A 27,764-nucleotide genomic window follows, 5' to 3' on the forward strand; every position below is an offset into this window, starting at 1 on the left:
ATTTTGAAACTGTGACCTCCAAATAAATGGTGTACTATATATATGCCATTAATGTCTTGGTGTAACAATTCACCACTCTCTAACCTAGGGATATTAGGAGATCACAAAGATTTCACTGACAGGTACAGTAAAACCTGGTACCTGTACAAGGTGGAAACTTGTCAGAAAAGAGAAAATCAAATATTTTCCACTAATACAGAGTGATAGAAAACTCTCATAAGACTGCACCCCGTCAAAGGCAGAAAACTTGAGAGACCCAGAAAAACAAGGCAGTCTTGTTGCGCTCTGGCTCTCACAGGTTTCACTGCATCTGGAATTTGGCAGCTTTAGAACTCAGCTTGCAACCTAACTTTTCTTCTCAACTGAGTGAAGGCAATGAATCCAATTCAACATAGCTACTACATTCTATGTGCATTCTTTTCATTCATGTTCACTGAAGACCCAAGCTTGGTTCTACATTTAAGTCATCTGAAGGGAACTAAAAAAACACTGGTTTAGTCACTGTATGTCTAGTCACATAAACTGTGACCACGAGAATGCCACTACCTACCTACAGCCAAGTTTTCTGAATCTAGGATTACATAAGGAAGAACAAGAGACTAAAATCAGCCTACATATGATTTCTTCAGAAGAAGTAAGTCTTTTCCTTAAGCTCAAGCACATGGGTTTTCCCTAGGCCCTTCAGATGCTTCCGTAAGATACCACCCATGTGATACCTTTCACTTCACTCATTCAAACATTTATTGAGTGCCTACTATGTGCCAAGCACTGTACTAACTGCTGTGAACACGAAAGAAAAGGCTCCTACCCTCATGGAGCTTACATCCTACCCTCCAAACATGCTGTCCTAAAGTCAGCTATAGCTGCAAATTTCCCACAGGAATGTGTTTCTCACAGTCACTGACCACAAAGAAAAATAATACAATTTTACAGCCAGAATGGACCATAAAGATCACTTAGTCCAATGTCCACATTTTACAGATGAGGAATCTGAGCCTCAGATAAGCTGACTTCTCCAAAGTGACGCAAAGAACCAGGACTAGAATTTAGATCTCTTAACTCCTAGTGTTCTTAAAGATAGCATTATGGAAGCCCAATACAACACTCGAATAGTACCCTGTTAAGTGCCCCCAAAATTGCAAAATGTCTTATCTATTTTCTTCAGTTTTCTTTTTCATACTTTCCTTCTCTTCATCAGTTCTTGTTCTCTTCCTTCCCTCCATTTTCTTTCTCTTCTCCGTAGCTGCCAGTTTTCTTTCCTCTAGTTTTACTTCTCCATTCCATTTTTACCCTCTCTATACCTGCTTCAATCGATGATTGAATGGGTGATAACTGCATCACTATAAACAAACATATACTTTCCAAAAATCGAGTACCCTTTGGCCTCTTCTAATAATCCACAAGCCCTACAAAAGACTCATTGAGATTTGTCCACTTCAATCCTCCATACGTATTATTCTATATCATATCATGAAACTTAACAATTTCAGAAATATTTTAGAGACTGGAGATAATCTGAACATTAGCAAAAAGCTTTTGAAAAGGAAACAAAAATGGATAAGACTATATTTACTCAATTAGGGATTGGCATACTTAATTCATAGTGCTAAGAGGAAGGCTGTATGGAATAAAGAAAATTAAAGATTATTGTTTACTTTTATCTTAACCTTTTGATTTAAAAAACAAACAAAAAAGCTAATAAAATCCAAAAGACTTGTTGAACTAGCCGTGAGAAGATCAAAAAGGAGTGCATTATTTTAAACTGGATCATCAACCTTCAATACTTTTAATCCATCTATTTTAAATTTAATTGAAAAAACTGAATTTCTTTAAAACAGAATTAATAGCACTAAACAAGAACACACAAGGACTTATTTTTAGAAAACAAAATATACTAAGTCATAAAATTTGAGTTACTTGAGTCACACTACTACAAGTGGGTAGGAAAAGGGGAAGAGAAATTTAATCTTTTACCAGTATAAATAGAAACAATCACAGCAAATTACTTCCAAAACATTGTATCAAGAAGACAACATGCAAGCTAAAAAAAAAAAAAAAAAAAACTCACAGAGGTTTCTGGCACCAAAGACTAAAACATGAGGGAACAAAAATGTTACTCTGTATGCACCAGCTTGTGTATGGGTAGGTGCCTTGACTGGCAGAGTAGCAGAATGATGCTACTTCATCTAAGTTTCTCTTTACAGCAATCCTATAGAGACAGTATTTAACCCCTTTACACAGAAAACGAATAAAGGAACAACAACAAAAACACTTTAAAAGGTTATACTTCCAAATCAAATTTTCCTTTCAATTTGATAAATTGATGATAAAGAAAAATACAGTATTACTAAGAAAATCTGAGTATATTCTAAAAAGATTCCTCTTATTTGGCAGGGTGCTAAACAATCAAAGAATGAATTAGATTCTCTACTGATAATTTTTCAGAAACCCAAAAGAATATGATCTAAGAAATGATCCCATGAATTATTTTCACCATACAAACTGATTAAAAGCACATCTTTAAATAGTTATGGCAAGATGTGCCATCCTTTATTCAACTTTTTGTTAGAGATAAAAAAAAAAATTCAATCACAGCAACCAAATCCCTGAATACTCATACTTAAATGAAGCCCTTTGAATCTTTACTAAGAAAAAAAAAAAAAAATCTGTAATTGATGCAAGAGGGCTCCAAGTGTTTGTTTTTCCATTCCTAAAGCAACTAGATCCCTCTAGGACTTAACTGTCCTGTCCACACTAATGTAGGACAATAGTCCTAAACACTGCTTTACCCTACATCTCATCTTCAATCTGTCTTACACTTAGCTGATTAACCTTCCCTGAGAAATTATTTTATCATGCAATTCACTTCATTAAAATCAAAGGATTTTAGAGAGAGAAAAGATCATCCGAACAAAGTTACAGATGAAGAACTAAAGCCAGATATTAAATGACTTGCTCAAGGTCAGGGGTAATGAAAAATAAAGATAATGGTCCAATTTCTTGACTCCTATTTCAACACCCTTTTTCAACCAATCACTTGCTTTCCTTTGCTTACAGTTGTTACTTTTTACACCATCTAAAGAAATAAGAAATACTCATGTCTAGGTCCCATTCCCAGATATCTGAATGTAGTTAGTCTGGGTCTGGGCAATTGTTGTGCAGTGGAATTTTAAAAGCCCTGTAGGTGTTTCTACAGGCACAATCAGGGTTGAGAGCCACTATTCTATCAAAATCCAAACACAGTTTAGTCTTTAAAATTCTCTGTCAGGGCCCAAAAGCTATCTGTAATCTTAACGTTTTACCCACTCCAATAGAAATCCTGCTAACACACTGCCTGTATGACTTAAAATCTTTCTTCTTTCCCCACTTGAACCCCCCAATCTGCCCTGTACCTTTACTTACTATCATTATTCCCACCTAGAATATTTTCCCTTCTCCTGCTCTACAGAAATATAAAAGTATATATGTATATGTATATGTATATGTATATGTATATGTATATGTATATGTATATGTATATGTATATGTATATGTATATGTATATGTATATATATGCTATGACTGAGGTGCTTACATGCAGTATATATAGTTTGGGTACACACAGGAGGGACTGCTAACTCAGAATTGTGGGTAGAATGGGTCTGGGATCAGAAAAAAGAAATATAATCCTGGCTCTACTACTTACTACTATATAACCTTGGGCAAGTTCCTGAACTTCTCTGGGTTATTTCTTCATTTATGCAATAAGGATAATTAAATGAGTTAATTCATATAATGTACTTAAAACAGCATCTGACACATACTAAATATTCAAATATTAGTTTTTTGCTTTATTTTGTTTTTGTGAAACATGCCTACTCAAAGACACCCAACAGCGGTCCTGAGGTGAATGTAAAATGAAGTAGTCTGATGAATTCACGGTTTTCACCAGAAAAGATTCTTTATGGGGGAAAGCTTTACACTATAGTAGTGTTGTTGTACACTGAACGTGACAAAGATCTTGAGATTTCAGAAATGTCAAGACTGCACCCCTTGGCTGAAACCAAGTAACAGCCTAATAACCTTCTCCTGTCTTGATTAGCTAGATCAACTCCCAAATCTACACCCCTGTTACGGCCAATCTCAAACATGACCTCCTCTGTGAATCCTTTTCAAATCATTCTCCAAGAAATGTGATTACTCCCATGAAATATCCAGAAAACTCTGCACTTCTTACTCTTCTTCTGTAATAAAGTAATTTGTGTACTTGTTATATTTTGCTTATCATGCATTCAAACATTTAACGAGTGCCTGCCATTTACAGGGCACTGAGGCTACAAAGACAATGAAGACGTGTAATAAATGCAGTAATACCATAGCTGCTCAGGCAAGTACACTGTACAGAGACAGTGCAATAGAGAATGATCTCTTCTATCACACTTCTGCAGTATCTAGCACGGCACAATATATATAGTAGGCACTTAAAAAGTAACTTAAATTCCTACCTCCTTTTTTGAAGCTGTCCTGTACCACTATGAGCCCTGGCGGTGCAGTGCTTGAGCTTTGGCTGCTAACCAGAAGGTTGGCAGTTCAAATCCACCAGCTGCTTTCCACGAGAAGATGTGGCAGTCTGCTTCCGGAAAGATTTATAGCCTTGGAAGTCTTGTGGGGCAGTTCTACTCTGTCCTATAGGGCTGCTTTGAGTCCAAACTGACTACATGGTAATAGGTTTGGCTTATTTATTTATTTTGGTATCACCAAGACTGTGCTTTTCTCCCAAAGTCCTAAAAGAATGTCCATACCACTTGATACATGATACCTTTTAACCGATGTATTAGGCATCGTAGGCCGTTATTTAATATATTACATATAATGTCTTGTCCTCCCCAAATATACCACATGCTCTTTGAAAGCAAGAACCTCCACAGCATCTGGTATATAGCTACTAATTGTCTGTTATACGGTCCAACAATTTCCTGAAGCTAACAAAATTTGCCACTCATCTATCTACACTGACAATAGCAGCAGCACCCCCCCCCCCAACTGATGCTCTGACTCCCCACAAAGCAAGTAGCCTTCACATAAAACCAGTTGCCATTGAACCGGTTACAATTCATGCAGATCCCACATGTGTCGGAGTAGAACTGTGCTCGACAGCGTTTTCAATGGCTGATTTTTCAGACTTAGATCACCAGGACTTTCTTCCAAGGAGCCTCCGGGTGGACTCAAAACTCCAACCTTCTCAGTGAGCAGCTGAGCATGCTTATCATTTGCACCACCCAGGGACTCCATCCTGCACACACGTTGTTTTCAAAGCAGAAAGGATGTCTGTTGAAAGCATGGGACTATATCACTGCTCTCAAAGCCAGAAGTCCAGGTAACAAAAAGGCTTATTTCCTTTCCAATCTAGAAGCCCAGGTCCTCTGAGAATTCAGATACAAATGTGTATAACGGAATCATCCAGACGACTAGCTAACCTATAAGCCTATAAGGTAAGTTATACAGGAAACACTCAATAAACAGTAGTATTCTTTTTTTTTTTTCTATCCTCCAAGACTCTAAATCCTGTTGATAAATAAGAAAAAGTCACTCCAACTACTAAAAAAAAAAAAAAAAGACAACCAAAAAACCAAACCTGTTGCTATCGAGTCAATTCTGACTCACAGCGACCCTACAGGACAGAATAGAACTGTCCCGTATGGTTCCCAAGGCTGTAATCTTTATGGAACCAGACTGCCATATCTTTCTCCCATGCAGCGGCTAGTGGGTTTGAATTGCCAACCTTCTGGTTAGCAGCCAAGCACTTAGCCGCTGTACCACTAGGGCTCCTTACTCCACCTATACCCAAAAAACCCACTGCCGTTGAGTCGATTCTGACTCACAGCGACCCTACACCACCACTCAATTTGAATGTGCTGAATATCCAGGAGAACTTAATTCCTGGCTCCCTGTTTATTCCAATCTAGTAGGCAGCTTTGGGAGCCCAGGGGTCTTCAAACTTATAAGGTATGTTTAAAATATTATGCAGACACTAAAAAAAGACAGAGAACATCATGCAACTTGAATACCAGGTCACAGTTACTGGCTTCTAGAGGTATCATATGATGAACAGTATTCACATAAACTCCTGAATGAGACGTTACTTGTGCGTTTGGATACAAAGGTTATACAAGCCTCTAGTCCAGCATTTTCTGGGTACCCTAATGCACTGCACAATCATTTTCACCCAAATAAGCAAAAAAATGTAGGAGTTCTGTAGCCATTGCCTGCCTCGTTCAATCTCAGCAGAGTCTCCGTTTTGGAGAGGGCACTCTTCCTTCCCAATCTCCTCCACCTTTATTTCCAACCATCAAGAACATACAACGCGTAGCAGACCTCACATTTTGAGGGCATAAATTCCTATTGAATTTTGCCAATCTGAATAACAGTTAATGGTGGTACTCAATGCATCTGGGAGGAAAAAAGAACTTTGTTATTTCAATCTCAATGCCCTAGATAAAGACAACCTGTCATAAGAATAACACCTCTGATGTACTCAAACCTACCTATTCCTGCTATCCCCCATCATTCCTTAAAGTTGGTCCTTCAAGTTTTATCATTCTGACTTGCCTGTGCTATTGAAACCTTGACCTTAAAGCCCCATATTATAAGCTTGTGTCTTCTCAGACAAGGTGTTTATTCAGACTACTAGCTAAACGACCTCTTTAATTTGGCCCATTTGGGCCTATCCTACTGGAAGAAGACAGGCAATCCAGGCTCTGTTTTTTTTTTTTTCCACTAGTTGCAGTTTCTAGAGCTATACTCTGGATATGAATAATTGTACTCTGGAAACATTTCAGTTCCAGCTGGTCTTAGGTCCAATGTTCAAAATGTTGCTTCACTGATGCTACAGGAGTATTGTTGTTAGTTGCTGTTGAGTCAATTCCAACTCCGGGTGACTTCGTGTATACACAGCAGAACTGTGCTCCTTAGGATTTTCAAGCCGGTGACCTTTCAGAAGCAGACTGCCAGGCCTGTCTTCAGATGTGCCTCTGGATGGGTTCGAGATGCCAATCTTTCAGTTAGCAGTTGAGCATTTAAGTGCTTGTGCTACCCAGAGACTGCTATATAGCCATTTTATATACTGAGCTCCAAAAGGAAGTACTTCTGTCATATATGGCTTTTTTGAATTAATAAGTGCCTTAAAAATACTTTTTCTAATGAAAGTAATTTGCTAATTTATTATTATTTTTTTATCTTTAAAACAAACAAACAAACAACCCGTTACCATCAAGCCGATTTTGACTCATAGCAACCCTATCGGAGAGAGTAGAACTGCCCTGTAGGGTTCCCAAGGAGTGACTGGTGGATTCAAACTGCAGGCAGTAGCTCTTAACCACTATGCACCAGGGTTTTCTTTTATCGTTAAGAACCAACATAATGAGTTGCACATGTCAACAAGTACCTCTCATTCAAATGAGGTAACTTTATTTTAAACCCAATATATTTTCTATCTTATCTCAATTACAATTTCACATTTACAGGTTTAAAAAAATTAGATTAGCAAGTTTTTTTTTTGTTGTTTTTAAAAATCCACACAGTGAATTATATTATGAAACCACTGCCATTCCAATTATGAAATAACCTTAGTTTCTGAAATACAATTTTTCTCCATTCCATATTTAATTTCTGCTGTGATAAACTGTGGACTTTGCAGCTTCTCTACAGAAATAAACTGTAACTTTAAATAGCTAGATACTTCCATGATAACGGTTACCAGAAAGCTGGAAGTCCATGCTAGAACACAAGCTAAATGGAACAAACTACTAGCTGATAATATTCCCTTAATAACTAAAATAAACATCTGAGGATAAATAACACTTTTTTTAATGTAATAAAATTTTTAAAAATGCTTGTTTTTCTGCATAACCAAGGGAAAATTGCTAATATTAATAAGCAATTAGTAAATTTTATTTACTAAATCTGTATTAACAAAATTGTGTTCCATGCAAAAGAGGAAAGTCACAAAAGACAGAGAAAAGTAGATGGAAACTATGATTATCTACAAAGTAAGTTTCTTCCCCATACTAAACTTCAAAATGAATTTGAAGGATAAAGTGGTATGACAAACTATTCTGATACCTATCAAATTTTTGCTTTTTATTACAATGGGAAAGAGTTCCAAATAAAATAACTAATTTTTATTTGAAGCTGGTTAAAACTGTCAACCATCAGATTGTCTCTTCCAGTTAGTCCATTATTCTATAATCTCTGATGGGAACTTATAACATTTTTACTCCTCCACCACATAAATGACACCAGAGATGTAAAACTTTATTAATATATAATAATTCGGAAAATTAATTTTAAAAAAATGAAAATTTTTTTATGATTTGGAGTTTTATAAAAATTTTATGTAATAATAATAACAAATTTATTGAGAGCTTACTATGCGCCAGGCACTGGGCTAAGTACTTTAAAAGTATGACAATACTTAAATAGAACCTTGTGTAATGGAGAAAGTACTGGCTGTGAGTCAAAAAAATCTAGATTCTATACCTAGACTGAGCTAAAACAAAAGAAGAAATATCTGCTAAAACAAAGAGAATATTTCACAAACTGTTGCTAAGCAATGGTCTTACATTCATCAATCGTCCCAAAACACAAACAACCTAACCAACCAACCAATCAAAAACCTTTAACTTCCTCTAACTGAAAACATAGAGCATATCTACTTTTAATTGATTGGCAAATGCTTCTTCAAAAATACTACCAAGGACATAAAAATACAAAAGATGTAGAAACAGATTTCAAACTGTCCTATATCCAATAAAAGCAAATTTGGTTTAGTTAAGGTCTGAAATAATGACATTTTGCTACATAAATAAGGAAACTTTGAAAATTAAATCTTTCCTTTTAAACCCTAGGATAAACCCACATGGGAAGCACTGGCTGCTTTTTATTTCATAGTTAGGTATTTTTCTCTTTAAATAAAGTATACCAGAATAAATGCAAAATTCTTACTTTGTTGCCCGTATAAACTTGCCCCAAACTGAGACAGCTGACCTGATGTAGATGGTGATGCCAGCATCTAGAAACAAATTAATTATATTAGAGCATAAAGAAAGTACACATAGCATTGTACACGTTACCATCTATATGTCATACTATAACATGTAAGATTTGATCCTACATTGTTCACTCTTCACAAAAACAAAACAAATGTTACATAATAAATTCCATGTTCCTTTATTTTTGGTTACTATAAGGGTTTTTAAAGTTACACTGAATGAAAACTGTAGCAGCACCATTACCTCACTTAAAAAAAAAAACACTAGGCTAACAAAAACATGAAGGCTATCTCAAAGTCAACCTCTACAAATTTTTAAGTGAAATTACTTGATACGTAAATAATATTAAGCTAAATTCTGAATTCAGCTTACTAAAATTGAGAAATGCTTAAAAAGAAAAATTTTGTACTTTATAAGAATATTTCCTGATTATTATACACAAATGATGTATATCAAATAGGTAGGAAAACCTACCCAATAAACATACGACTACATAATAAATTGAAAGATGACACAAAAAGCAAAAGACAAGTCAAAAATATTTAGAAAAATGCTTAGACATGGCATGTAAACTACACTGTTGATGTGAATTTTTCATGGTATTTGTTGCATAATGCCTTTGAATTTTTTGCATCAATGTCTTTTTTTCCTAGTAGAATATAAAGTCTTTGTAAGGCGTGTTATACTAATGAAACTGGTATATTCAATGTCATATTTCCTCATAGAGATTAGCACTAAGCATAGCAGTGCTATATACAAAGTGGATACTTAAGCTGAGTAAACCAAAATGTGTGTACGTGTATTCCCTGTCTATATTAGAAAACCATCAAAAAACCCTTAAATAAGACATTATAAGCATGTTATCAAAAGGCTTATAATATGGTGGGGGAAGCAAAGGAATTATATAACAAATTATAACCACAGATGCAGGATGGTAGATGCTCTAAAGGGAGTATAAAGCATCACTAGAGGAAGATAATTCTGAACAAGGATGAGGTATTAGGATTACATTGATGTGGATACAAATAAGAGTTTTTTCAGGCTAAGACTATGTAGTGAGTGTAAGTATAATAAAAGTTAATGACATGATTAGGAAATCAAATATAAAATAGTGGTAACTGGATAATACAGTAATTGGGGGAAGGGGACAGGGCTCACCCCTATGCCTTTTAGGGGATAAAGAGTATGTCAGGACAAGACTGTAAAGGGTTTTCTTGAATATTATACAGAAATGGCTACCAACTATGACAAAAAAGAGAAAAAAATATCTAGCAGGGAAGTGACACAAACTGGGCTTTGGGAAGAAAATTCTAGTAGCAGAAATGGATGGAAAAGGGAAAGGGTGAGATACTGAACTAAAACAGCACAAGTGGGATTAGAAAGGAGAGGCATTTGGTGATAAAGGCAATAGTATTTGGTGTCCAGTTTAACTGGCTGGGGCAATAAGGAAAGGGGGTTACGTGGGTGTGGGAGATCACCAGACAGGGAACTATAAGAGGTCAGTCTGTGGTTTTCAATGAAGAAGAATCATGCCGACATTGATCACTTTGGGAAAAGCAAGAAGAGAAACATTAAAACAATGAAGGTCTCATAATACACATTTATGCTATTTTCATGTCAAAATTCTAAGTTGTTTTAATTATTCTGAAGTGGACTAAATTTTTAATAAAATAGTTTTAACTGTTGATGGTCCTGAGGTAGGTCTGAGTTACTCTAAAAACATAAGTATTTATAACATAGTATTTTCTATAAAAAGTATCAAACCTTATAAATATTCATTTTCAAATCCAGGGGGTATATGATATAGACAATTAAACTAACATTCAAACTATATACTCTATCAAATACAATCCAACAGATCAAGTTAATAGGCATTTTATGCCTGATCAAGTCCTTCAATTAGGTACTACAGTCATTACGGTTACCACATAACTGTAATTCTTTCATTAACACATTGAAGATTCATTTCCAAACTGTAATGAGGCTTTAGTTGGTGACAAAAAGTAAAAGGTTTAAGAATCATAATTTTCTGTTATCATTATAAACCATAAACCATAAATGAAAGTAAGAGTATAGCTGTTTCTAAAGGCTTCAAATATAAAATGTTGGCCAACATGAGTACATGACTTTGAATGATCCACAATGTAAACATTTTAGAATGGATCACTCAAAACTTTACCTTTCCCAGAAACGTATATATTTATTGAACACTTAAATCTAAAGAACAGACATTTTATAGTATACTTTAACCCTGGCGGAGCTACAGCTGCTAACCAAAGGTTGGCAGTTTGAATCCAACAGGCACTCCTTGGAAACTCCACGGGGGCAGTTCTACTCTTTCCCATGTGGTCGCTATGAGTCGGAATTGACTTGACAGCAACATTTTTTTTTTTTTCATAAAGGTTATACACTAACAAAGAAGTTATACACATGCCAAGTTATCAGCCCTCTCAGTCCTGGGGGAGTACATATGGGAGGAAAAGACTGTATGAAGATATGGGGAGGTGGGAGGGCTCCCTTGGCAAAGTATTTGGACTAAGAACAGTTTTAGAGGAACATAAAAGTAGTTCAATTTATAGCCTTCAAAACATCCATGTAAAATAAGCATTAATCAATTAGCTATACAGAAAGATAAGTGACTGTCTCAAAATGCCAAAATGCAAATATATGATTTCATATAAAATCTATCCCTAATGATATACTCTGAAGACATGGTTCATGTAATAAATGATTGCTAAAAATGGATTTAACACACAATGAAGGAATGTGACTAAGACAAAAATGCTATTTACAAGAGCAAAGAAAATGCACAAGAAATGTACCCAGCAGAGTAATGGCTACAGTTAACAGACGAGAGAACACTGAAATTTTTTAAAAGCTGAAAGTTAATAAAAAGGTGAATTTCTTAGAAAAATACAGAACTTTGGATCTAGAAATACACCACAGTAGGGAATGCAGCATAAGAAGAAAGGACCCAACTTTGGAGTCAGAAAAATTTGGACTGAATCCTGGCTCTGCAACTTACCTATGGGACCACAGAGCCTCAGTTTCCTTCCCTGAGACGGAAGTAACACCACCTACCTCAGAAAGTTAAAGTGAAGATTAAACGAGATAAGATATGGCACATAGTAGGTGCTCAATAAATGGTAGCAGTAGCTGCTAATAATCTAATCTTCCTCTGAATGTAAGACTTCACTAACAGCAGACAATCAGAGGGGGATTCCGCCTCTGAGGAATTTATTAAATAATAAAATTTATATAACTTTTGGCCCAAGAAACTAAAGAAAGACATTTATTTTCACAAATCCCAGGAAAAATAAGGAGTAGAACTTGTGTTCTTAGTGGCAAGACATGGGTTAAAAAAAAAAAAATTAAATGTCACATAATCAGTAGAATGCTGAGACCAACAACTAGGTTACTGTGTTCTCAGCCTAAAACCAACAATTATATATTTTCCCCATCATTCAAGAAATCTTTAATACACACTGTGGTCTAACAACAATGTCCAAACCAAACCCACTACCGTCAAGTCGATTCTGAACCAGGAAGCCAACTACAAGAAATAGTAATGTGATTCCACTTATTTCCCTGACCCACCAAAACCAAATCAAAAACCAAACCCGTTGCCATCGAGTTGATTCCAACTCATAGCAACCCTATAGGACAGAGTAGAACTGCCCCACAGGGTTTCCAAAGAGCAGCTGGTAGATTCAGACAGCCAAGCTCTTAACCACTGTACCACCAGGGCTCTGAAACACTCCCTAATTCTTTAGTATACAGAATGTTAAGAAAAATCAACAAATTTGAAACAACTGTATTTTTAAAATTACCTCCACTGCTACTAGATACAATTCTAAGGTCAATAAACAAACAAACAAAAAAACTGTCAAAACATTCTTGTTTTAAAAAATGTACATTTGAAAAACGTAATGGCTACTGCCAACTCTCCACAACTACAGAACTACTCGCTCATGCTTCCTAGTAGCGATTACCTCTCACAATCACTCCCTCCAATGAATGTACCTTCAATTACAAAACCTATTTTAAGAAACATTTAAAGCAGCTTGGTCAGGAAATTACTTCCTACATTAGAATAAATGGGTTTAAAATGTAACAGAACTTTGCTAAATAAAAATTTCTGACCACAAAAGCTATTAAAAAAAAAAATTCAAATTTTAAAATGTTCTTTAAAAATTCATTGTACAATATACTTAAAGGTAAGACCATGATACGATTCCTAGCATTATGTTATTATTCCAGGAAGAAACATAAAAAAGTAAATGTGATTTTTGACTATATCATATCTACCACAAAAAAGAGAGAAAAGGGGAAAGAAGGCATGTCTGTGTATCTGCACATATGCATACATACACATACATATACACTGTTCGAGATCTAGACAAAATTTAAAGACTATTCCAAAATTAAAAACATATGGTTAAAGAGTGAAATCAGAATGAATTCTAGCAAGCAGGCACAAAAAGAAGACTGTAAGAAAATAATACATACATTAAAAACATCAAAAGAGAAAAGGGGCAGGCAGAAAAATACAAGCCAATAAGTCTCAGGTTCTGGTACTTTATGAATCAGATAATCAACTAACTATGAATTTACTGGGTATTTCAAGTAATTCTGACTAAAATATTCTTAAGTTTTCAAAAGGAACATTTAAAAAATAGCATAATAATACATGCAGAAATATTCACTGTAATCAATTCCTCAGTATTGAACACTTAAGATTAAGATTTTTTTACTTTTAAAAAGTAATGGTAATGAACACTTTCATATTACACTACCTGACTTTTAGGTTAGAGCCAATGTACAAATTTATAGAACAGCATATGACTGATTGAAGGAATGTTCACGTTTTAAAGGCTTTTAATATGTATTGCTAAACTCTTTTCTACAACATCTTACTAATTACATTCCCACAGCAGTCACTTCAATGCAGGCTATTCTCTTTCACTAAAGAAAATCCTTGCTAATTGACAGGAATGAAATAGTATTTTCTCACAGTTTTAATGATTACTATTAAACATTTTATAATTATTTTTATAGATATATCATTGTGTAATTCTCTTTTATACTTAGAAGAAGCCCTGGTGGCACACTGGTTAAGCACTCAGTTGCTAACTGAAAGGCCCGTGATTCGAACTCACCAGCCAATCCAGCAGCAGATGTGGCAGTCTGCTTCCATAAAGACCACAGCCTAGTACACCCTATGGGGCAGCTCTACTCTGTCCTATAGGGTACTATGAGTCAGAGCTAACTCAAGGGCAGTAGGTTTATGGGTTTTTATACCTACGCTTTTGTCTTTAACATACTGAGTTTGAAGATTATACATACACAAACAAGTTTAAGAGGTTTTAGAAAGTTCCCATCAAAAGATTTAACATTTAATTCCATGTCTTTGTATTCTGACTTATTTACATTTAACCCTAACATTTTCTAAAGTTTACACATAAATACTCAACCTTTACAACCACCCAGGAGTCACATACAGTGAAAGCTGTGAGAGCCAGATTTCGATGTGACTGCCTTGTTTTTCCGAGTCTCGTAAGTGTTCCACCTTTGACAAAGTGTAATCTTACCACTTTTCTATGCTCTCTATTAGTGGAAAATATTTGTGTTTTCCTACGCTGACAGATTTCCGCCTTACACAGGTTCCGGCTTTCACAGGTTTTACTGTATTATTATTCCTAGTTTACAAATGAGAAAAAATATGACACACAGACTAACTTACTCAAGGGCAAGTAAATCTTATAGCTGGGATATGAACAAGATAGTAGGATTCCCAGAGTCCACATTTCCAATAAGAACTAATAAATGTTCGATATGGTAACAACCCATTGCAGTTGAGAGTCAATTCCAACTCATAGCCCTATAGGACAGAGAAGACCTGCCCCATAAGGTTTCTAAGGAATGCCTGGTGGATTCAAACTGCTGTTGGTGAACTGTTAAGAGCTTGGCTGCTAACCAAACGGTCTTCAGTTTGAATGCACCAGCTGCTCCTTAGAAGCCCTACGGGGCAGTTCTACTCTGCCCTACAGGGTCACTAAAAGTTGGAATTGACTCGATGGCAATAGGTTTGGTTCATAAGGCAGTTGCTTATAAAATAAACACACACACAAAGTATTCTACATATCAGTAAAAACCAATGTGAAAACATCAACTACAAACTCTACTTATTAAAAAGGCAGAAAGAATAAGAAAAAAAAAAGACATTCTTCAGAAGAGTCATTATGTCAATATTGGTATAAATGTGCAATAGTCAAAAACATTTTTATAAAGAATAATGAGAAATGAGAAAGATCTTTATCTAGGATGTTAAAATTGTCTATAAAGCTCAGTAATTTAAAATGTAGTTCTGACATCAAATCAGAATGATAAACAACAAAACAGTTCATAAACAAGCCCAAGAATACACTGACATTAGTATATATTAAGGGAGGGATTAGCCAAGAACGAATCATCTAACTCAAGGGTAGTCAAACAACACACAGCCTGCAGACCAAAGTGAATATACTGCCTGTTTTTGTAGGGTAGGTGAACTAAGAATGCTTTTAACATTTTCAGTGATTATATAAATATCCACATAATATCCTTGATTTCTCCCCTTGATTGACCTACAAAGCCTAAAATATTTACTATCTGGCCCTTTATGGAAAAATTTTTGTCCCCTGGTCTAAGCCATAAATGATATTGGGGCAACAGGATAATCTCATGGGGGAAAAAAAAATTGTCACCATACAATTCACACCTTAAGCCATTTCTACTGGATGTAAATTACATGTGAAGAATGAAACATAAAATTACCAGAAGAAAACAGAGATAAAATAGTTAATTAACCTATAGTTGGGAAAGGTCTTTCTACTAAGCACGATCTCAAAAACAGAAACCACACACACACACACAAAGACTAACAGATCACATTCAATATAAATTATAAATATGTGTATATTCAGGTACCATAAACCAAATTTAAAGCGAAAAAACAGAAAATTTTTGTAACAAACAAGGGGTTACTAATAACAACATACAGAGAACACTAACAAAAACAAGGCTTACTGTTTCAAAAAGAGAAACACAAGGTGGCATAAAAATGGGTAACCCATAAAAAAGAAATACAAATGGCCAATAAATACATGGAAAAGACATATCACTAACTGTGTGTGTGTATAAAATTAGTGATGTTTTAATGTATGTACATTAAAACAATTAAGCTTTTTTTTTTTTATCTCTTGGCAAAGGTTTAAAGGTAATAGCTAGTGTTCTTGACAGTACGGATGCTGCTGATTAGAGTAAAAATTGGCACAAACTTTTTGAAGGAAAATATGCCAAAATATCCTTAGAGGATTTAAATATTAACATGTATACCTGTATTTTATTACATAAAGACAAAATATTTTAACTATAAATTCAAAGTGTTAGGAATAAGTTATCACTGACAAGATTATGGGTAATTTTTCTTCTCAAATCCATCTAAATTTTCTAAAGTTCAATAATTCCCTTGTGTTATTTATAACAAGAAAAACATTTCAGCAACAGCAGCAGCTACTATTTCCATTTTATGGACAAAGAATCTAAGGCTTAGAGAAGTTAGGCAAAGCCAGGATTAAAACATAGATCTGTATTGCTTTAGGGTCTGAATTCTTAATCCCTAATGCCATTTTTTTTTTTTTTTTAATGCCATAGTATCTTCTTTATATACTGGAAAAAAAAAAAAGGTTTTGTGGAGCAAATCATTCTGTGCCATTTTTTTTTTTTTTTTAATGCCATAGTATCTTCTTTATATACTGGAAAAAAAAAAAAAAGGTTTTGTGGAGCAAATCATTCTGTGCTATTTCTGTGACAAATAACTAGATGTGAATGTAAGCAACAGATGTATGTATGTATGTGTGAGTGTATATAATGATTTTGATAAAAAAAAAAAAAACCTCAGGCGTGCAGTATTTCTACTTACCAGAAGATAGACTACATCTCTGTCATTCATGCCCTACACATACTTTCAGATTTCAGTCTGAAAGTTTCATATCTTCCTAATCAGAATACTTTTTATCAAAAGTGTTCCACTATAATTTTTACATCAAACTTAATATTCACAATACAATCACAGCAATACATATTCCTTCATACACACACACACACAATTAGTTTTGTAGTTTCTGCAGTGATGTTATCAGAAAAACACCGCAAATTCTTTACCTACAAGATCAACAGTTAAACAAATAAATATGCATAAAGAATAATTCAATTATAATTTATGTCAAATAGCTAAAAGCACAGTAAGATAAACGCAAATTGATTAAATGACACAATTCCATCAGCTATTAGGCTGCACACTAATTATAAAGAAAGCCACCACACATAATTTGAAGAGAGCCCTAACAATGCAATTGATAATTTGTTGCCAAATGATATAAATTTCAAATTAAAAGAGGGGTAGGTGAGCATCTAAACAGGAAAAAAAAAAAAAAAAATGTAAACCTAGGTTAAGTTAATTTGTAAAATTTTTTAAAAGGCTTAAGAACTAAAGAAATATCAATTCTAAACAAAATAAGGGCATTTGTTACATATTTTAGAACTTCATAAGTGCTTTAAGCATCAGTAAGAATCTCATTAGGTTAATAGCTAGAGTAAACTGTTACAAAAGCTAGGGGCATTAGGAACAGCAATGTTACAAAGGTTTGAAAGGAAAAAAAGTTGGGCAGGTACAAAGTTTAAGGATGCAACTGGCTGGACTACAGCGTATGAGGTATAATTTAAAGTAACTTGATAATGGTAACAACTGAATTCATTTTGAAATATTTTATAAATTTGCTTATTATGACCTGGCTGTGTTCTAAATCCTTTTAATTCTAATGGGATTACTGAACTACTGTTGTTGTTGTTATTAGTTGCCGTCAAGTAGATTCTGGCTTGTGGCAACTCCACGTGTGCAGCGTAGGACTGCTCCATAGCGTTTGCAATGGCTGTGATCTCTCAGAAGCAGATCACCAGGCCTGTCTTTCAAGGTGCCTCTGGGTGGGCTCAAACTGCCAACCTTTTGGCTAGTCAAGTGCTTAACCGTTTGTGACACCCAGGGACTTCTAAGAACTATTAGCCTTTCAAAACACTAATTCACATTTTAATAATACATTGTCTTCATATTCTGAATACACAGCATCCCTAATAGCTCGGAGAGGCGTTCTGCCTGAAGTTTAGGATTACAGCTAGAAAATTAAAAAAAATAAACAGGATAAAGTTTACTGAAGTCTCATCTTTAAATGTGTTCAAATCTGCTTTATACTCTGTATCTGTTTGTTTTAATTCAAAAATAACAAGTTACTTCTCCAACTGAAAAAGAAAAAACTGATGACCCAGAAGTTGTACCATGTCTACCCCATATCTTTCAGTATGTCCTACAGTATTACCATATCCCAACTTGACAATCACAGGTACAGTTCTGTTTCTCCCATGAGAATGTAAGCTCCTTATCTTTATATCCTTAGGGCCTAGCACTATGCCTAAAACAGTCACTATGACCAAAATGGTACTCAAAGACAGTACTCTGCAGGTCATATGCAGCTTTTCAGAAACCCAAAACAGACATACAACGCTGAGTAAATACAGTGTAATTGATTAACTTACATCTTTTTCTGACCGATGTGGAAACATAGAAGATTGGCTGTAGTACATGTTTTCGTCATGGTAGTCACTGTCGACCCCCTCTACGAACTTCTTTCTTGAAGCACCAAACATGCTGTTTGTCACCTAAACAAAAATATTACTTTTATCAAGTGTAATATTTTGGCGAATATCCAACTTAACCTTGTTTCTGTGTGGAAAAACAAAAATGAAGGAAGCACTGGAAAGATATAAAAACAGAAAAACTAAGGGCTAATGGGGCATGTGATAAAATCTGATTATAACAACACAGCATTCATTAATTTCCAGGCCTTGAAAGTAAGAGAAGAATCTTAAAGCCCACCTCGTGCAACAGTTCCACTTACTTTTAAAGAACTAAGTATTACTTACTCTTGAAAACTGGCCACCCTAAACGTAACTTTCTAACATAAACATTTTAAAAAACTATGTTTGGGGCTAATTACTCAAAATCTTCACACTCATCTTCAAATTTAGTGTCTTTGTCATCACTAGATCAACTTTTTAAATTATTTGTTTTCCAGAGCAAATTTTCTTCACTTATAAGTTAACTGAGATACAGCATTTTCGGAATAGGGTTATATTACCATATTGGAAATTTTATTTCAAGCCACAAGTACTCACTCAACTTAACAGTAGGAAAGCTGTTTCATTCATGATACTGGTGTAAATATATGATCTCAATAATTTCACTACTTAACTCTATTGCTTTTTAACTCTTTATAACATCCACCACTAGCAATTTTGAGGCCACATCAAGATAAATTACTACTATAGGGTTGCTATGAGTCGGAATTGACTCCACAGCAATGGTTTTTTTTTTTTAAGGATAACTTTTATCTGTCCTTCTTTTAACATGACCTCTAAAGTTTTCAAAACTAGCAACTGACTGAGGTTATTTAAGGTCAATGTGTCTTCCTCTCCCTAACACTACTGTGTAATTCAAGGTAAAATGAAATGCCCATGATATGAGAGATTTTCAAGGACTTGAATAAAAGGTGACTAACTTTTTTCATGGGGACAATTTCCCCTCGACTATTTGGTATCTGTCTTGTACATTCATGACTAAGAATGCTTTCTTCAACTGTAAGTAAGTAGTGAATTTCCCTATAATCTATCATTTCAAAATGAAATACTAGTTATTACTGTTTATCAGTAGCTAAGGTGAACAGACGTGTTACAGATTTTAAGGGCCAAATATTATGTGTAAGTTTGTTGAAAGCACCATGCTGTTAAATAAATGTTTTATATTTTAAATTCTGTTAAATGTGTAGAAAGCACAAGTATTTAACAACCCCTCCTGTTGAAGTCTGAGAAAAAGCTATTCAGTTAGATATGAACAATAGTTTGAGGACAGTTAAACAACTATTTTGCTTTGTATCTTTGGACCAGTAATTTCTGTAGGTTTGAAACACAGGGAGGTATTTTTAAATAGTCTATTAATTTAGTAAAACATAAGTACTTAATATTGTTTGTGCAGTGGACTCCCTGGTGAATTTTATGAAAGCTATTCTATAATTCTGAATATAATTTCAGGGACGACCATCCTACATGCCTATTCATCAATCCCCAGAGTAGTCCCTACTAGAACAAGTTTTCTTTTTTTTTAATGAACTATATTTCAGAAAAGAAACAGTGTCAAAAAAGGATTTTACAATCTGTAAATTAAGACTCATTACATATTATATTTTAAGTTTGTTTTTCAAAATTTAAGGGTATATTTAGTTCCCTTTATGTCCCTTTACTAGTGAGTTCTAATTCTAACAAAAAATAAATGTGGAAAAATGGCATGGAACTTACATAATTCAATAAAATTTCAAGTGACTACTAGAGCATCTATCATCAAATTTTACACACATAAATCAACTCGAACACAAAGTGAGTTCTTTGACAATTCTTCTATAACATTATCATCAAAATCAATTATAAACAAGAATTCTAAAATCAAAAGTAACTGTATAGGGAAAAAAAGAGAGGCTTTAATACCATGCAAAGGTGTTTTAGAGTTTTGAAAGTAAAACTAAGCATGTGAAATGCCTGAGGACAGAGGAAAACACAGAATGTTCTTCTTCCATCAATACCAGATTTGCCCAAAGGTTATAGTTTGTATTGTGTGTGTGTGTGCGTGTGTGTGTGTATGAGAGAGACAGAGAGAAAATATGCAGAACTTCATCTTTGGTTTGTGTGCTTCACCACAGAAACTAAATAATGAAGTTATTAACACATCAGTAAAAATACTGATTATTTTTACATGATGTAAGCAAAGAAGAGAGGTAAGAGTGTAATCTCTCCCCAGATGCAACTCGTAGTCCAGTAATGGGTGCTAGAATGAGACAAAGAATTCTCTGACCCATGGCAAAATCAGAAAAATGACAATGTACAAAGTTTTCATAAAGCCAGATTTATGTAATTTTAAAGGGCTGTCCTTTATTCCATATAGAATAATGGAATGGAGTAGGAGGGCATTTTAAAATAGCCAGAGAAGTATAACTGGGGAGATGATAATTAAGCAGAGAAATAAGGGAACCAATTAGGCAAAAACCTGGAGGAAGAGACTCAGTACAGATGGGACAGAAAGACCCTTAGTGGTATGGCACAAGCAGCATGAGCTAAGTGGAGAATGGTAGGAACTGAAGTCAGAGATACTGGTGGGGGCCAAGACATGTAGCATCTTACAGGCCAGAGGAAAGACTCTGGATTTTATTCTTTGTATGATGGGAAGTTAATAGCAGGTGTGGGAGCAGTTTAAGAGTGACATAATTTGGACATATATTTAAAAAAAATGATTCTTGCTACTCTGTGAAGAATGTACTACAGAGGGGACAAAAGTAGAACAAGGAAACAGATTAGGAGGCTATATAATATACAAAAAATATAAATAGGAATGGATAAAAACTAGGTACAGTAATTTAGATGAGAGATCACAGTGACTCAGACTATGGTGGTAGTGGTAGAGGTGGTGAGAAGTGGTTGGATAAAGGATATACTTTGAGGGAAAGCTGACAGAATGCAATAATGAATGGATGTTGGGTTATGAAAAGGCATCAATTTCAAAGAAGATATGTCAATACTCTCCTGAAGTAACAAAACCCTTGTGGCATAGTGGTTAAGAGCTACAGCTGCTAACCAAAAGGTGCTCCTTAGAAACTGTATGGCGCAGTTCTACTCTGTCCTATATGGTTGCTACGATTCAGAATCGACCCAACAGCCTAGTTTAAAAGTAAAATCATACCTCATTTTACATTACATATAAAATTTAACTTTGAACCTTTGGTAGGTACAATGTTTCAGTTTTTTTCAAGCACACATTGTGGGCTTACATCTGCTTTGCTAATTAACCATCCTCTCTCTAGATTCTGATTCATAGCAAATGTTATAAAGGACAAGAAGAGATGGATATAAAGACTCAATAAGAAAGAATATGACATATGTATATATCTAAAGTAATGTTACTTAAAGTTTGTTTTGAACACAGATCTAAAACATTTAATCAAGACATTTTATTCTTCCTCTGATTTTATTAAAAGCAATGCATATTTTTTTTAAGTAGACAAGTTATCTTACACTAATGCTCTACCTATCAGCCTGACCACCCCACCCAAACAAAACAAAACAAAACAAAGAAACAAAAAAACGCTAGCCTCAGAATGAAGTAGAAGAGAGAGGAAAATTAATCTGGTAGGAAGAATGGAAGCACTGACTGGGCTGAGTTTTCCCGGTATAACTTTTCCTTCGTTATTTAGTTTGAACTAGTTATAAATTCCTAAGATATGCCATTCTAAATAGTTAAACAAAGAATTTCAAAGCCAAATGTAGGAACCCAGAATAATCACAGGAAAATAATTTGTAAAGCACCAAACTTGAGATAATTCACCAACCAACAACTTCAGAGAGGACTGATAAAGTGGCTCCTGATCCAGGTGGGATGAATGGCAATTAGAGAACAGAAGGGCTAAGAGACAAAGCAAAAAATGCCCAGAGCTTTTTAAATGGTCAAGGAAATAAAACTAAGTCACTGTATAAATGGAACTTGAAAATAAATATATATTTACATATAAATATTTATATCCTATATGTTAAAAAGCATAAAGATAAATGGGAAAGAATAAAAAATAGACTCAGACCATATTCAAAGAAAACAAACAAACAAAAACCCAAACCCATTGCCATTGAGTCGATTTCAAATCATAGTCACCTTACAGGGCAGAGCAGAGCTGCCCTAGACAGTTTCCAAGGAGCGCCTGGTGGATTCGAACTGCTGACCTTTTTTGGTTAGCAGATATGGCTCTTAACCACTACATCACCAGGAGGAAGATATCAGGCCTCTGGAGAGAAACTTACTCTGAAACCTTTTATTGATTAGAAAAGCCCATTATCGTTGAGTCGATTCCAACTCACAGTGATCCTATAGGACAGAATACAACTGCCCTATAGGTTTTTCAAGGTTATAAAAAAACAAAAACCCGGTGCTGTCAAGTCGGTTCCGACATTTAGCGACCTTGTAGGACAGGGTAGAACTGCCCCACAGGGTTTCCAAGGAATGGCTGGTGAATTCAAACTGCCAACCTTTTGGTTAGCAGCCATAGCTCTTAAGCACTGCATCACCAGGGATCCTTCAAGGCTATAATCTTTTACATAAGTAGACTGCCACATCCTTCTCCCATGCAGCAGCTGGCGGGTTCAAACTGCTGACTTTTCGGTTAGCAGCCCAGCACTTAACCACTGCACTGCCATGGATCCTTTTATTCACTATCATGTCGGCAAATGCTGGGCCAGGCATGGAATCCTGTTACCAGGGAACATAAATACATCCCATGGCAGGGTGGTCCTTCCTGGATAATAAACAAACGTAGGTTGGTTTAAATCTATCTCCAGTCTTAGTCTCACACTCAAAGTTCCAGCAGCATATTTTAAAGTGCTATATTTAAAACTGACTTCCCAAGTTACTTTGTCTTCCTTTGTTCTGCACATCCATCAAGTTCTATCCTTCTTTCACAGTGGCTTTCACTTCTGTTTTGCCATTCTTCTTATCCCCATCTTAGTTGAAACCCTGGACTAGTTTTAGTAGTCTCCTGACTGGTCTCCCTTTACTTTTCAACAAACAGATTGAGGGCTTACTATGTGAAATGTGCCAAGAATTGGGCTAATGAAAACAAAAGCTGAAAAAGTTATCGGTCTCAGTTTTGAATAAGTTCACAGTCTAGCTAGAAGACAAAACTGTAAATAAGCAATTACAATATGAAAATCTGTAGTAGTGCTTCTGGAACATAAATTAGTGAACATCTAACTGGCTGAGGGCAAATGACTGAAAGGCTTTAGTATAAAAAAGTAGAAGTACATTTGGATGAAACAGACAGCAACTTTGACATAAGAGTGTGTACAAATGCTCAGAAGAGAGGGAAAGCTCAGGAAACAATACAACTTTCAATTTAGCCATCACAAAGGGCGTCTGGAAGGAAGGTAACTGGTGATGGGGCTTCAAGGCCAGATTAAGAGGGAAGGAATACAAGCAGGGGAACCAGGTACAAAATTCTAGGTGATGAACTAAGTCAGACCTCCCTCTACTATCAATTTATTATGGCCCCATATTAATAACGGCTACACTGATCTTATCACTCTCATGCTCCCACACCTCTCTCTTAACATCCCCTATCTAGGTAATACAGACCAAGATTCCTAAGATTTTAGCCTCAACATAACTAGTTACATAATTATCTTAAACCAACACGAACCTTATACTTCAGCCTAATTTTATTTGCAGCTGTTTCTGTACATGGTAATCCCTGAAAAACGTCACTTCGTATGTGAAAAATACCATCCCTAACCTCCGCAGCCTTCAACAATCCAAACCCAAGTTTATCAAACTAACTCTAAATATTTACTGAAATCATCCATGTCTTTCCTAGTCACCTTCCAGTACAAGGCGTTCCAACATCCACTCTAACTCGCCTCAAGTCTACTCTCCCATGTTAGCCAAAGTGATTTTTTAAAGTATGTATTTATTTTCATGGCCCTGCTGATTGAAATTCTTCAGCAGCTCCCCAAATCAACAATAAGGCTTGAAGACTCTATGTAACCTCTATAGTTTCATCTCCACAGGTCTTCTGCCACCACTAAACTCTTGCCACATCAAGCTCTTTTGCATGCCAGGGCCTTTGAATATGCTGATTCCTCTACTTAGAATTACCTTTCTCTCATTCTTCCTTCTTTCAAACTTTCACACTAACTTAGGACTCTTGTTTTATACAGTCAGCGAAAATACTTTATCGTAACTATAATTATACAATAATAATAACTTTTATGAGCACTTACTATTTGCAGGCAATGTTCTAAAAACTTTAAATTCATTTACACATAGAATCCTCATGATAATTCTATTAAAAAAAAATTAGGTAGCAACAAGTACTATATTTTGTAAATGGGAGAACTGAGAACAAAAGAACTTAGGTAACTTGCCCATGTGTTAAGTAGAAGAGATGGGATTTGAACCCAGACAATCTGCTGCTACAGAGTCCCCATTTTTAACTCTTAACTTACATTGACTCCTAAAAATGCAACTAATAGTTTAACTTCTATCTTCTTCTGAACTGTAAGCTTCAGAAAGGGAGAAGCAATCAAGAGCAAAAAATAAAAGATGGGCCTTATTTAGCGGTGAACAATGGTAAGCAGGGAGTCCCCAGTAGTGCAACCAGTTAACATGCCAGGCTGCTGTAATGGATTGAATTGTGTCTCCCCAAAATATCTGTCAACCTGGCTAGTCATGATTCCCAGTATTGTATGACCGTCTACCTTTTGTCATCTGATGTAATTTCCCCAAGTGTTGTAAATCCTATCACTATGATGTAATGAGATGGATTAGTGGCAGTTATATGGATCAGATCTACAACATTAGACAGTGTCTTAAGCCAAACTCTTTTGAGATACAGAAGAAAGAAGTGAGCAGGGAGACATGGGGGACCTCATACCACCAAGAAAGCAGTGCCGGGAGTACAGCACGTCCTTTGGACCTGAAGTTCCTGTGCTGAGATGCTCCCAGACCAAAGGAAGATTGATGACAAGGAACTTCGTTCAGAGCCAACACAGAAAACCTTCCCCTGGTGCCAATGCCCTGAATTTGGACTTCTAGCAGAATCTGGACTTCTCACCAGACTGTGAGAAAACAAATTTCTCTTTGTTAAAGTCATCTACTTGTGGTATTTCTGTTATAGCAGCACTAGATGACTAAGGCAGCTACTAACCCAAAGGTTGTGGTTCACACTCACCCAGAGGTACCTGGCAATCTACTTCTGAAAAATCAGCCACTGAAAACCCGGTGGAGCACAGTTCTACTCTGAACACACACATGGGGTCGCCACGGGTCAGAACTGACTTGAAGGTAACTGGTTTGAGGGCATCCAGGGCTCAGCGGTAGAATTCTTGCCTTCCATGCAGGAGACTCAGGTTCAATTTCCAGCCAATGAACCTCATGTGCAGAAACCACCTGTCTGTCAACAAGGACTGTGTGTTGCTATGATGCTGAACAGGTTTCAGTGGAGCTTCCTGAGTAAGATGGAATAGTAAGAAAGATCTGACAATCCACTTCCAAAAATCAGCCAATAAAAACCCTATGGGTCACAACAGACAAGGCATTTCACTCCATTGCTCCTGTGGTCACTAGAGTCAGGAGCCAACTCAATGGCTGCTAACAACAAATGGTAAGCAAGGGCTACTGGAATCAAATATTTGTGTATGCCAAAAGATCACTTTAGTTGAAGAATGAGAATGGACTGACTGACTATAGGTATGTGAGACAAGTCAGTCTCTACAAGACTGATTGTATTAAAGTTACATTAATTTTAGAATAAAATTACTCTTAAAAGAAAAAAGACTATTACACCAGTAGTCTTTTTCCTTATTATTCTCCAAGGAGGCCTTCAGATAAGTAGAAATGAATTAAAAAAACAAAACAAAATGAAAAACTGTGTTCCAAAAGAACTAACATTTTTAAAGTACTTTCTAAATACAGTGAATAAAATTTAATCCTTCAAGGAATTAGGATGATTATAACAAAACTCCAAGTTTCATTATGAAGCTATTGATGTAGACACTGTAGTACTAAACATCTAGAAAGGAGGTTAAAACAAAAACAAACCCCTAATAATATTTTCTTGTGAATTATCTTAACATAGTGAAGAGTTCTACTGTTAACATGCTGCAATGGCTAAGATTGTGTGTCAACTTGGCTGGGCCATGATTCTCAGTATTTATGTGTGATCACTCCCATGACTGAATCTCCTGTGAGTAGTCAATCAGTTAAAAGGGACTTTGGGGGTGTGGCCTGCATCCGAATATAAGCAAACATTCTGGCTTTTTTGCTCACTCTGGATCCTGTGGCTACCTCCTGGTCGTCTGACCTCCGGCTCTTGGGACTTGAGCTACCAGCTTATCTGCAGACCCTGGGATTTGTCGATCTTCATAGCCTGAGAGCAGGAGCCCTGCTTGCCACCCCGCCAATCTTGGGTTCGCCAGCCCCTGTGGCTACGTGAACTGAGAGAAGCCTCTATCCTGATCCATAGACTTGGGATGTTTCAGCCTCTATAATCGCATAAGCTCTTTTCCTGATATAAATTTCTCTCTCTATATATATTTATATGCTCTACTGGTTTCGCTTCTCTAGAGAACCCAGGCTAAGATGTGGTACCAAGAGTAGTTCTAGAGAAACAAAATTGTAAGGATGAGTTTTCTAAAATGATTCCCAAGTCTGGTTAGTCTTAAAGATGTTGATGACTTTGCTTCCGGCAGTAAAGAGGACACTGCTAATCCATGGCGTGATGTGGTGCTACAATTACGCAAAGTATCACCACCAGTAGATCAGGTACTGGTGAAAGGCAAGGCTCCTTATGCTTGTCAGAATGAGAAGCATAAGGAAGCTGGTTGGTTGGTCCTAGTTTCGTTAAGACAAACTGATGAAAGAAAGATATGCACTCAGAGCTTCAGAGTCAAAGCTCAGGTGCCTCATAAATGACCTTAAGGCTTCCACTTGTGCTTTGAAAGAAAGCCTAATTTCTTGCAGTAACAGCTGAAATTGCCGAAAACCAAACCCAAAGTCTT

The 27,764-nt window shown here is 35.7% G+C and overlaps 1 protein-coding gene across 9 annotated transcripts in view; it reads right to left on the reverse strand.

Annotated features, from left to right (window-relative positions):
- The window catches only part of CNOT2 (CCR4-NOT transcription complex subunit 2), a 159,841-nt gene that overhangs the window by 26,335 nt on the left and 105,742 nt on the right, over nt 1-27,764 (reverse strand). For 8 of the 9 annotated variants that reach the window (XM_064283883.1, XM_064283882.1, XM_064283886.1 and 5 more), the window contains 2 exons: nt 18,660-18,782; nt 8,983-9,049 (listed from right to left, as the gene is read on the reverse strand). In XM_064283883.1, the coding sequence (XP_064139953.1) occupies nt 8,983-9,049; nt 18,660-18,782 (190 nt within the window). Of the gene's footprint in view, nt 1-8,982; nt 9,050-18,659; nt 18,783-27,764 lie in introns of those variants that run through there. The other variant, XM_023558863.2, reaches the window with a different exon arrangement.

The sequence above is a fragment of the Loxodonta africana genome, chromosome 4 (assembly GCF_030014295.1).
Source record: "Loxodonta africana isolate mLoxAfr1 chromosome 4, mLoxAfr1.hap2, whole genome shotgun sequence".
NCBI lineage: Eukaryota > Metazoa > Chordata > Mammalia > Proboscidea > Elephantidae > Loxodonta > Loxodonta africana.